A 13,717-nucleotide genomic window follows, 5' to 3' on the forward strand; every position below is an offset into this window, starting at 1 on the left:
TTGTTGTTATTTTCAGTGACTTATGCACTTTGTAAAGCTCTCTCTTGGAAGTTGCTTTGGATAAAAGCGTCCGCTAAATGAATAAATGTAAATGTAAGTAGTTTTGCTTCTACATTGTACATTTTTTAAATATTTTGCCATTTTGCAGAGGAACCCGCATTGCTGCTTGCAGCTATATTTGTAATTTGTTTTATTACATGATCTTGTGTTTCTTCCTATTGGCACTTATTTGCTTTTCACGTGTTTCGGCTACCTGTAATGTTTTGGGGTGTCTGCTAAATGAATAAAAGAAAAATAAATAAACTGTAGTTGACTTTTTAGCCATTACCCTTTAGGGGCTCTGTGACATCTTTCCCATTGACGACAGGTTTGGGCATGACATGGCTAGGAGCACTCATTGGTGCCACCTTCTCCTTAGGTTTGGTGGCAGAGGGTATGGCTGCAGAGGTCTGGATTTCAAGGAATGGAGTGGGGGGTAAGATGGCCCCTGTCTGCTTAGCCAGGAAGTTGAGGATGTCCTCTTTAAGAATGCGTCCATCTTTTCCAGTTCCAACCACTTCACTCAGCTTGATCTTAAAATATTAAAGGAAAACAGAAAATATGTTAATTGCAGTCAATTAACTGACAAGTGTAAAACACTTCAGGCGAAGTGTAAAACACTTCAGGTGAGAATTAAAATATAACCCTAAAGCACAATGACAGGGAGATCACAGAAGATCCATATTTTTAGCATATAATCATTATGTTGTGAAATGGCTATTATTCATTTGGTGCCCTATGGCGCTAAATAACTCCCTAACTACTGTACCAAAAATGATAGCATTTAGCACACACGATACATACAACACATTACTATGCGACAATGGCCAGGATTGAATCACAGGGGGCACTACTATACACATTCTTTTGTTTTTGGGTTTACACATTCAAAAACCCTGAATACCTAAAAATACGAAACTTTTGTAAGTTTACACATTTAGTTTTGCACATGAATATTTTATATGTCATTTTAACTTTTATGTGACCATTCAAAATTTAAGAAAAAAAATCCATGTTGGTTAGTAGAATATACAGTACAGAAAAAAGAAGGTTGGGGCACCAATTTGCACAAATTACTATTATTATTTATGTTTGCAGCATTGGAAACTTCTGTCTCTTTCTGTAAACAAACTAAAAAAAATAAAAAAAAACTGGATTTTGTTTGGTTGCCCAAAAAAGTTGCGTGCAGTAGGCAGAAACAGGATTTCAATGCTCTGGCGTGTTTTGAGATACGTTTTTTCTATTTTTCAGGGACTGGCATAATTAATCCGCTATGTTTCACAATGGTTAGAGAAGCAGATTTTTTACTTAAAAGTACTGTTCAAAATTACACTTTAAAAAAAGTGTTATAGAGGCAGACATTGCAGGGACAATTTAAAAAGTGTATTTAAACCATACAGCAGTGAGTACGGGACAAAAGCCAGGGCTCATCTCCTCTGTGTGACTATCTAATATGCTCTTGTTCGACAGTTCCAGTCCATCCATCCCTCCTTCCATTCATCCATTGTCTTCTGCTTATCTGGGGCCGGGTTGCGGTGGCAGCAGGGTATTCCAGATGTCTCTCTCCCCTGCAAAGCTTTCTAGCTCCTCCTGGGAGATCCTGAGGCCTTCCCAGGCCAGATGAGATATATAATCCCTCCAGTGAGTTCTGGGTCTACCCCGTGGTCTCCTTTCAGTTGGACATGCCAGGAAAACCTCCAAACGAAGGCACCCAGGAGGTATTTCAGAAGCCAAACTACTTCAACTGACTCCTTTAGACACGAAGGACTAGAAACTTTACTCCAAGCTCCTTCCGAAGGTCCAAGATCCTTACCCTATCTCTAAGGCTGAGCCCAGCCACACTGCGGAGGAAACTTGGCCGCTTGCATCTGCGATATCATTCTTTTGGTCACTAACAAAGATCAGGACCATATGTGAGGGGTGGAAAGTAGATAAATGGAAAGCTTCACCTTCTGGCTCAGCTCCCTCTTCACCACAAATGGTCCAGTACAACGCCCCCATCACTTCTGAGCTGCACCGATCCACCTGTCAATCTCACCCTCCTTCCTCCCAACAAGTTCCTGAGATACTTAAAACTTTGACTGGGGAAGCAATTCACTCCCAACTCGGAGGGAGTAATCCACTGTTTTCCAGCAGAGAACCATGGCCTCAGACTTGGTGGTACTGACCCTCTCAGTTTCACACTCTGCTGTAAACCTCCCCAGTTTGTGCTGAAGATCCAGGTCCAATGAAGCCAACAGAAAAGAGAGGCTAAAACACAATTCTGAGATTGCCAAACCGGACACCCTCCTCACCTTGGCTGCGCCTTGAGGTCCTGTCCGTAGAGGATGTGGACATGGAATCCGAGTGGGCCATATTCAAGGCCTCAATTGGCAGGAGCTGTGGTCAGAAATTCATCAGGGCCTGTTGTGGCAGCAACCTTTGAACCCGCGGGTGGACAGAAGGAAACCATCAAGCTGAAGGAGGCCATTTGGGCTTGGTTGGCCCAGGCGTATCCTGAAGTAGCAGACTTTAAAAAAACTCCAGTTTTTTATGTAAAACCTTCTCATATCTATTTAGGCTATAGACAATTGCAGAGAACCACTGCTTGGTAAAATCACAATGAACAAGCTTCCATTTCTTGAAACACAAATATACTATCTGTGAAACTCAATTAAAACTCAGCCAAAGGCACGTACCGAGTTTTGTAACGATATGCCAATGAGTATGACAAGTCAAAAAGGCCGACGCTCAAATGTCCGTCAAGAGTAAATTTGATACCGTTTGACTCGGTATGCTGCACTGAATCGAAAGATAAATCTTGTCATATTTGGTCAAAGCTGTCATAAGCAAAGACTTTTGATATATTTCATGAACAGGCGCGGTGCCAAAAAATTTGCAAGTACCCTCAAGTCATGCTTGTGATGACCAATGTTGGAGGTAATATAACGCGTTACATAATATTATTCCGTAACTGAGTAACAAGTAAGTACAAAGTAAAATAACACGTTTGTTTTTGACAATATTGAGTAATATTATTAGTTACTCATTTAAGTAACTTGCGTTAATTGTCCAAGTTACTGCATGAATTAAACAAAATACTAAAATAGCCTTAGAAATCCAGATTGTTGCCTAAACGACAATTCCTGGCTTTATTATTCAATTTCATAAGACACACCTTCTGACGTTTCCAGAGATTTAAACGTCAAACAAGCAGCATGGAAGAGTGTAGCCAGGTTATAGCCAGGTTGGTTAGAATTGTGAAAGGTTTATTGTAGGGCAACAGAATTGAGTATTCAGCCATGTAATAATTTGTTATAACTTGCTCACTACAAATATCAAATCAAGTTTTCTTGTGATACCATAAACGTACTGTTGAAAGATGCATATTAGCAATTCTTCCAAAGCAAAGCAAAAGTGGAAAAATTCAACACATGCGACACCTACCCCATCCAAATACGGCAGAGTAAACAAGAAATGCTGATGGAAAGTACTATAAACTAATACACACAATGATAAATCACATCTGACAGAGAGTCAGATGGCTGAGCGGTGAGGGAGTCGGGCTAGTAATCAGAAGGTTGCCGGATCAATTCCCCACCATGCCAAATGACGTTGTGTCCTTGGGCAAGCCACTTCACCCTACTTGCCTCGGGGGGGAATGTCCCTGTACTTACTGTAAGTCGCTCTGGATAAGAGCGTCTGTTAAATGACTAAATGTACTATCATCTCAAGATAACAACAGGAGAAAACATTAGGATTTCACAAGTGCACTAAAGGGGAAACAGGAACTGAATTCTCCAGAACTGTTTGCAAACTGGCAGTGTTTGTTTAATTGTCCTCACTGTGCAACCATCGTTCATGTAACATAAAGTCCCTTTTTAGAGAGTGAGAACAGAAACACTTGGCATAGCTGAGCCTTTACAAGGTTACAAAACCGAAATGTTTTAAATCACGGTTAACAGTAAAATCGGTTAATCGCTGCATTCCTGTGCATACGTATGACTATTATGTTTCTTTCACACACACCCTAACGAATTATCAGTTTCCGTCCCCTTGGTGTATCCACAGAATTAAATCTGGCCCCCTTTTAAAAACGTTTGGATACCCCCTGTATAACTAGATGTCAAATATTGAAAACTACAATGAGGCAAAAACACTTTTAATTACACAAACTAGCACAAATGAGGCCCAAACAAATATGTCTATTTTGGGTGAATTTGGAGCATTTGGGCTGAGTGACCTCAGAATGACAGCAGCACAATGCTTTTTTTATTGCACAACTGGAGCACAAACAATTGTTTCAAGATTTTCTCTACGTCTTTTGTTGGGTGGGGTGCCAACTTCACGTAGCTCAATATGTTACATAGCTTTGTCATTTCCATGGTCACAGTGGAATTGCCACAAAGTATTATAAAAACTGATCTATGTTTTCACCACAGTCATGGTGCAGCTCTAAGTAAAAAAGTTATGTGGTAAAAAAGAAAATAATAATAATAATAATAATAGCGGGATTTGAGGACTGCAAATATGTGGAGTAATGCAAATATTACTACCAGAATCTGTCACTACTGAATTGTTTTCTTTCGTTTGTGTCAGGCAGTCGAGATGTATAGCCCAAAAATGACATTTGGTATGCTACTTGTATCATGTAAATGTATCTATACATATTCCATAAATAGTCCAAATGTGGCACAGATTGATTTAAAATATTTCAATGTGCAGAAAAAGATAGCTTCCTTAGTCTAGAGACAAACTGTATGTTTGACAGCTTTAGTTGTTAGCCATTTGACAACCAACATTTTAGCATTGTGTGGGTGTATTAAGAACTTACATTGTTCTCCATGGCTAACCGCCGTACTGCGGGTGTAGCTTGAGTCTTATGCCCCTTGATTTCCTGGTGTGTGTGCTCATCGTGTGACATTGCTGGTGTCTCTACAACATCTTCTTCTTGGGCCACCTCTGAAAGAAAAATCAGCCATGAAAATTCCAGAAGTATCAGCTTTTTGATGCAATGAATGAAATTGCACAATAAAGGCTGTGTATTTAGTTAATGGAGGTTGGCGGCATATAGCCTTGTCTGCACACTTTATATTTTGGGGTTAGGTTTCAAAATTGCAGTTGGAAACCTTCCATGGGAATAAACTGGAAATTTGCAGTTGAGCCTATAACAGGGAACTTAAATGTCGTTGAGGATAGGAAAAAACATCTTGCAGCATACTCTTGGTTATAACAACCTGATTTAATGCAATTCATTACATTTAATCCTTTTTTCAAACTTTATTTGGGGGTGAGAAGGACTGGTTTAAGGCAAGGTCCAGGCCTGATTTTATTTTATCTTTTGTCAGAGACTGTTTAATATGTGAAGTAAAACTTTCACTTTTTTTTGTGAATTTATGATTTGCTGTCTAACAAGGAAATACATAATTATGTACCATACTAAATTACATTGCATCATATTCTTTTGCATCGCATTGTGTCGAATCGCACTGCATCGCAACGGGTTGAATTGTATCGCATTAGTAGTTGCCTTTATGTATCTTTAATGTATTGGATTGTTGGCAGTGCATCGAGATGTGTATCACATCGTCTTCAGTGATGGAGATGCACATCCCTAGTGTGCCTACTTCCTATCAGCATTAGGTACATTTACTGTTGCTTGTTTGTTAATTGTTGGAATGCTGCCTCAGCACCAAGTATCGTTGTTTGAATCTTTATTGTTCTCAAAATTGTTTTTCCGTCGTTTTTTGGCCTTTAACTAGTCCTGCATACTTTCACCGATTCCAACAATTTTGGTATCAAAACGTTCAGCTCCTTCAGGAGATGATGGCTATGACTTTTGGTATTTCTCACTTTTATACTTTTTAAAGAATTAAGGTTTTTGTGCAAATTATTCTCCCATTAAAAGTGATGGTAAATCCTTTCAAATCATTAAAAAGATTCCTCCTCTTTCAAACTTAAGTAGTTCAGCATACTTTCAGCTAGAGACACCTTTCAACCTTAAAATGTTAACAAGACATTCAGCTATTCCCAAATGATTCAGCGTGACAGTTTTAAATACATGAAAAATGTAGCTCCTTCTTGATGTTTACGGTTGAGCAGCCAGCAGAGTGGCACACTCTGCTGGCTGTTCTTTTTCTGATATTCAACTAAATGGACAAACAAATTCCTCTGACGTTCATATAGTTTAACTTACAGAAACAAGTTATACCTTAAAAATGTAGGAAAACTTGTCCTCTTTCAGCCAGTGTAATTACTAAAGAGCTCACATTTACAGATTTTCAGCTTTGAGCCTTGAAGCGAGAGCAGCCTTTCAAATTCTCTCACTAACTTCAGTGGAGAGGTGGGTAAAATTCGTCAGAGAATTTCGAAAGTAGACGTGTTTTTAAACTGCATGTAGAGTCGTAATTCTGACCGCACAAACATATAAAGGACATGTCTGGTTTCGGAAGAGTCTTGGGTTAGGAAAAATATCAAAATTTTTGAGATTGGACGTATAGTTTTGCATCTAGGTTAACTTGTTTGAGGTGTGGATTCCAGCTAAATTTGTGATTCTCTCTGCCCAGCTTGTTAGCGATCACAGCTGCGCCATCACCGTGGCAACCAAACAGACACGCACCATGAAAGCCGAATCGGGTGACGCTTTGGAAACTGCCAAAAGAGTATTTCTGACTGCACAGACATATAAAGGATATCAATGGTTTCGGCAGTGTCTTGGGTCTTGGAAAATATCCTTATTTTTTGGATTGGACGTACAGTGTTGCATCTAGGTTAACTTGTTTGAGGTGTGGATTCTAGCTACATTTCTCATAATCGAGCTAGCGTGCAGGCTCTCCATAACTAGGCTAATAACGGTTTGACTTTTTTTCCACAATCGACCAAATTGGCCAAACAAGGTATGTACATTGAGCTTAAAGTGTACATAATCTAGCTAGAACGTTTTTATTTTAGCAAATTTCACAGAAATCTGCAAAAATCAAGGCGCGACTGTCATAGCTGACCGTCACAAACAGCCAAACCAGGGCTGGGGTACAGTAAAGCTTAGTGTTTGCTGCAGCTGGAGTTAATCCTACGAACAAACGCTTCGTAACTGGAAAGTTTTTACTTTTAATTGACGATATTGAACACAGATGTAAAGTAACTGGTCTTTACTCTAAATATCTTCTGTTTTCAATTTGAAGTAGTAGATATACTTTTATAGCAAATCTTCCATTGCATCCTCTCTCTCTAGCTTCACGCCTTCGGTTATTATTCAAGCCTACGGTGTTAATACATACCACTTTGACACACTTGCAAGAAATGATCCGCTGGTTGGATGTAGCATGGTTTTGTTATTTACTATAAAAAAAACTCACCAGCGACAACGACAACATCAGCAACCCTGCACGATGAATTATTATTTTGATGTAATCTTAAATTAAGTGTCTGAACAGGACTGGGTGTGCAGGCACGCATGATTAGTTTTTCCACCGTTTTGAGATTCTAGGTTAGAAATGTTGCCAATGACCAGCGGTTGCTACGTTTTTCCAGGAAGTTCCAGTCATTCCAGTGTTGTCCTCTTACCTTCAAATTAGTTCAACCCAGACTTGAGCAACTGGTTTTCTGCTCAATTTGCACATTTTCCTGCATCTCATCTTTCTGAAATGTTCCCCTTTTTGTTTTGCATTTTTCTTCTTCTTTTCTTCCGTTTTCTGCCTTCATCTTGCTCCAAGTCCTTTCAAAATTACATTTCAAAGCAATATCTTCCAACTGCCAGTAGTTTTGCATTTTTTTCCCTCTTTTCTGTACTTTTCTGTCTTCATCTTGCTGCAGGTCCTTTCTAACATACATTTCAGGCCCTTTGAAACTGTTCACATTTTTATGCATCGTTTCTCTTCTTTCTGATTTTTTTCACTTTGTTTAGCATTTTTTTTCTCTTTTCTGTAGTTTTATGCCTTCGTCCAGCTCCAGCCCCTATTTAAAACACCTTTCGGTCGCTTTGAAGCTTAAGCTTATAACTTTCTGAAAATGTTCAAAATGTTCAGCTTTTCAGCATGGTCAGCTATCCCCATTCAGGTTTTCAGCATTCTCACTGCTGTTTCGCAGGAACAGCCTTTTCTAGTGGAGGATCTTCTTCTTCTTCTATTTCTTCTATGGCACCTTTCAGTGCCTTCAAATCTTCAGCTATTAAAACCGTTCAACTATCAACAAATTCAGCAGTTTCATGCCATGGGTGCTATGACTTTTCAGCTTTGTACCTCTTATGTTTGAATTAATATAAATCAATATTCCTAATATTTTTAACATGGGTTTCCAATTGAGTTCTTTCAAATCCTCTCAAACTTCTTAAAACTTCTTCAACTTCCAAATCCTTCTTCTTCCTCAATCTTTCAGCTAGAGCCACCATTTAAACTTTAAAACGTTGACAAAACCCTGAACTATTTTTAAATAATTCAGCTTTTTGATATCTATTCAACTTTTTTCAATATCACTGATTATGTTTCATGACTTTTTCAAACCGTTTCTGAGATTTACATGGGTGTGTACAAGAAAGCCAAGAGTGCAGACTGAATCGCTTAGAGTGGAGGGGAGCTTCGCATGTCGTTGAAAACATATTTCTAGTTTGCCAGCATTGCCACAAGTTTCGCTCTTCATGCTTCGTTTTTGGATCAATAGATAGCTAATTGTGTGCTGGTCGTAGACAGTTGTCTGTGGAATCCAAAAGACTTACACATTTGTTCAGAGCCCCACGAAAGCGAGAAAGTCCAACTCTCGCCCCATTGAGTCCAATGCAAATCTGGTGACAAATTCGTCGGAAAAGGCGAAAACAACCAGATTTAGAAACTGCTGGTAGAGTCTTATTTCTGATCGCACAGACATATAAAGGACATCTCTGGTTTCGGCAGAGTCTTGGGTCTCGGAAAATATCTTTATTTTTGGGATTGGACGTATAGTTTTGCGTCTAGGCTAACTTGTTTGAGGTGTGGATTCTTGTTAAATTTCTGGTATTCTCTGCGCATTAGCAGCCATAACTGCACCATCACTGTGGCAACCACACAAACACGCGCCAGTCTCTTATGCAGGTGATTGGTATTAGCTGATTAGTGGAGACACAAGACAAGCTATTCAGTCAACTCGTCTCATTAAAAGACGAAGAGCACCACAACACAACTACTACCGCTACTGCTATATCTTATGCCACACTACAACTACTAATTCTGCAGATGCTGCTAATATCTCTTTTGCTAACTACTATTCTAATGCTACCGTTTTGTTCTACTACGCCACTGAGTGCGTTCACAGAAACCCGATAGCCATTGTCAGTTTATGCCAATAATACGATTACTCCGTTCACATGTGTAATTAGTTATGCGATTACTCAAACAAGTCTACATGATTCTTTTTATTAATCGTTGTATGGTCCACAGACAAAACATGCACCATCATCCTTCTGCAACAAAGTGTCTTCCTTTCATTCAATCAAAACATTGAATCCTACTAAGAAAGACGAGTAAACGCACTCAATGATAGGCTACATCTGCTACTCATTACTATCCCAACTATAATTTCAGCTGTTAAACTATAATATTCGTGTTACTAGCTAGCCTACTTTTTCTGTTTAACAGTTCAACTTTCAGCTTCTCCTGCATTGTAGGCTATTTAAGCTCCTAGCTTTGTTGATGCAGTTCAGCTTCCACACTGCCTCTTGAAATTAAACTATTTATTTGATTGCTTCACAACGTTCAAACGTATTCTCCCGCATTGTATTTGCTTTGTTAGATGATGCAGTTCAGCTTCCACACTCCCACTTTTGTGTGAATCACACTTTTTTTTATTAATTTCAGCTTGCGGGTATTTTCTCATTTCTGTATTTTCAGCCATTTAAAATAATTAATTTCAGATTTCAGCATTCCAACGCATTTTCAGCAGGAAATGCATGTTCTAGTTTGCAATAAAATACAGGCTTTAAGGTGCAGAATGTATTTCAGAGGTTCTAATTTAAACACATAGATTGTGATTTCAATTTTCATTGATTTTATTGACTGATGATTCCTTTAACCCATGTTTGAATACATGGAAAAATATTTTTATATTGTGTTTCTGTTTTACAAAACATAGCATATTTGCAATCTACTATTGTAAATTATTGTTGCCTCTCTAAAATAATGGGACATAAGAATTGCTCTTATCATTGTCAAAACACAAATGTTTGTGAAACAAATGCACTTATAATTAAATTATTGTTATCATTTTTCATATATTTATATATTAAGTATGCATCTGGTAGCAATTTAACAGTAAATTCGTAAAATAGCCTTAAATTCGTTTTTCCGGTGTGATTTGGAAAGAAAAAAATGTTTTGGGTGATAAAACATACCTAAGAAAAGTCAAGAAAACAGGGTCCTTGAATTTGATTGAGTGCGAAGATACAAAAATAATCCTCTTTGCTGATTAATTCTCAACATATTGCAATAAACTGAAATTGCAACTGTTGTCATATTGTGCAACTAAGAAATATAATATAAACTCGACACATTTTGAATATTTGGCAATGCAACGTTGAAATGTAATGAATAGGTACCAGATTTATCTCTGGGGTTCCAATGGTTGTGAGGAAAAGACTTCAGGTGTAATATGATATTACTGATGTGTAAGAAAAACGTTTTAATGTGTTTACCAAATGTGTGTAATCTTAGTGTTTGCAGAACAGTTCAAACAGTACTAATATGAATTGAGAAGAATTTAAATTCACTACATGCACTGTGCATTCTTCCATTTCTTATCAAGCCCACACACAGCATTCAGCCTAAGGGGACATGATACAATATGTTATGGTGGTGGGTGTACAATATTTGTCAGTGTGACCAAAAACTTATCAAGTTGCTGACTTTCAAGAATATTGGCTTGAGCTTGATTTTGAATTTCATTTACAGAGCCTTTATAGTTATACTGAATTAAATTAAGATCAATTGTAAAAACTCTGTTTAATCAATATATACTTAATTATTCATGTCAGCATATGACCGATACAGTAGAGCATTGACGTTGAAACTTATCAGCACTATATTTGTGCATGCATGCAAGTTCCGTGCTTCACCTGTACCTTCAGGCATACTCACCTGGACCTGACTCCGTCTCAATATCAACTAGGGGTGTGCCAACTAAAGCTGTAGAATCCACCTCATAGTAAATCTTGCGGATCACACCATCATAGCGGCTCGTTATGGTGACAGAGGCCTTGTCACTCTGTACCTCACAGATGCTGTCAAATTGTGACACCTTGTCTCCTTCCTTTACATACCTAACAGAACAGACAAACATTACTTGGGGAGACATTGCAGTATGTCAACAAAACAGTAAAAGCAGCTTTGTTCATTGTGAAAAAGTATGCATTATGATAATGCTCATACAGGATTTCATGATGGACTACAAAAAGGATACACAAGTTGATACTACAGAATATCGAGACCAATTGACTTGATAATTCCGAGACACCCACACACATGCGCACACAAGCCTTAGAAACATGGAAGCACACCATTTCCTCCAGGTAGAAAGGCAACTAAATAAAACGGGTGGGAATTTATTCTAATGAATGGTCAGCCAAACCAAAGTATTTGGTTGTGTGTGAAAGTTAACTTTCTCTTTTGGCTACTTATTGCTGTCGATGGGTAATTGTTTAACTTCCATTATACATTTAACTTATACTTAAAAAATAAAGGTGCTTTTTTCATATTGCCAAACTTGACAAATAAGCACCAATCTTTTAAAGACAAACTAATTTAAGAGACACAAGCTCATATTATCATTCCTTAATGTTAGACAAGTCAACTTTTTTGAGAAGGGTCCAAATGCAGTGCTCCCTCCTCAGGACCCTCCAAACCGGAACTCTCTCCTCAGGCCCCTGAAGCCTGAACTCTCTCCTCAGGCCCCTTTTTTCATGTGTATCCGAGGTATTAGCGCCACCGCTGGTCGGAGGATACTGTAGGCTATTTATATTAATAGGCTAACTTACATTGAACTTCGGTTTTAGCATAAGTCAATAGTGTTTAACAAAGCGGAAATTAGCATTGCGGCTAGCGTTAGGTACAGAGTTCTAAATTAACACCCTCCAAATGCGGGCTAAATTTCATTTTCATAATAAAAACTCGCTAGCCAGTTTGGCCGGTGATAGCCTAAATGAGGCATTTCATCAACGATACATAAGGCTATGTTCTCGGCATGGTTATTGTTAATTTATCCCCCTGCAGTAGCCTAAGTTTCCCATGAACACCGTAATCCTACGTTATTGGAATATGGAATATATGTTTAGTGCTATTACACATCTTTATGATTGAAGTGGTAATTGATGAAGCAACATTTAACATAAATACAAGGATGGATATTGATTTCAGATTAAGAGAGTAGTGTTGTTTGTATTATCAACGTTAAAAAATGAATTATTTCAGAGCCGGCTCTTGTTGCCGTGGAAACAATAAACAATAACACGAGCCAGCTGTTGCTGCTGCAAATGACCAACGGAAAAAATGTGATATTCTATAATGACCACTAGATGACGCTAAACTGCCAAACCTATTTTCTATGCTTGCCAGGGTTAGAACAGTGATCATGTTTGTAATGTTAGCAATACGTAACGCTAGCCGCAATGTTAATTTCCGCTTTGTTAAACATTATTGACTTATGCTAAAACCGAAGTTCAATGTAAGGTAGCCTATTAATATAAATAGCCTACAGTATCCTCCGACCAGCGGTGGCGCTAATACCTCGGATACACATGAAAAAAGGGGCCTGAGGAGAGAGTTCCGGCTCTAGGGGCCTGAGGAGAGAGTTCCGGTTTAGTGGGGCCTGAGGAGGGAGCACTGCATTTGGACCCTATTGACTTTTTTTGCATAATACTTCTTCTAGACCAAAACACACCCATTTGTAATTAACCAGGGCTTGAAACCTCTTCTGTGTAATTACCATCTGAAAGGAAGATGTGCCTGTCTGCACGCACTGCATTTTTGTATTGCAAATTTAATTTCGAATATCATTTTGTTATGACCAGTATGTTTTTTGTTACCAATTTTGTCATCGACATGACCATTGGGCCTGCAATGATACGATTTGATCAGTGCGGTGCTGTAGCGCGAGACTGTAAAGCTCCTGCAATCCAATAGAAGATGAGACAACACGCACCGTGTTCTTTGTTTGCACTCCGACATTCTCATAAGCACCTTATGAGAATGTCGGAGTGCAAACAAAGCCAAACTAGTAGTTTGGGGAAAACTTGCTGTCATGTGTAATACATGCAGGGCGGAACTTGTCTATCATGGCAGCACAACGTGCATTTAAAGCGTAAATATCCCAGCACAAAAGGACCAGTGTTGGGAACGTTACTTTAAAAAAGTAATTAGTTATAGTTACTCACTACTTGTTCCAAAAAGTAACTGAGTTAGTAACTGAATTACTTTATTATAAAAGTAACTAATTACCAGGGAAAGTAACTATTTGCGTGTAAAAAAAAAGTTGCTGTATGTCAAAGAATTTGGATTTTCTGAGCGGTTTTCACAAGTCAGCTGAAATGAGTAGAACAGACAAGTACTTGAACATAACCTTCGATATTTATTGCACATACAAAAGTAAACAGTTAAACAATATAAAGTGTGTTTAACTATGTGCATATAGTGTACACTTTACATGCACGTTCTTGCCTTTTTCCTCGATTAATTGGAAATAG

The 13,717-nt window shown here is 38.4% G+C and overlaps 1 protein-coding gene across 1 annotated transcript in view; it reads right to left on the bottom strand.

Annotated features, from left to right (window-relative positions):
• Positions 1–13,717, bottom strand: part of dbt (dihydrolipoamide branched chain transacylase E2) — an 87,968-nt gene that overhangs the window by 40,225 nt on the left and 34,026 nt on the right. Inside the window, exons 4-6 of the mRNA XM_084692737.1 lie at positions 11,118–11,299; positions 4,853–4,980; positions 329–572 (exon numbers count right to left, since the gene is read on the bottom strand). Of these exons, the coding sequence (XP_084548863.1) occupies positions 329–572; positions 4,853–4,980; positions 11,118–11,299 (554 nt within the window). The remainder of the gene's footprint in view (positions 1–328; positions 573–4,852; positions 4,981–11,117; positions 11,300–13,717) is intronic.

Source organism: Hypomesus nipponensis, chromosome 26, assembly GCF_054491055.1.
Source record: "Hypomesus nipponensis isolate SF chromosome 26, ASM5449105v1, whole genome shotgun sequence".
In the NCBI taxonomy this organism is placed as follows: domain Eukaryota; kingdom Metazoa; phylum Chordata; class Actinopteri; order Osmeriformes; family Osmeridae; genus Hypomesus; species Hypomesus nipponensis.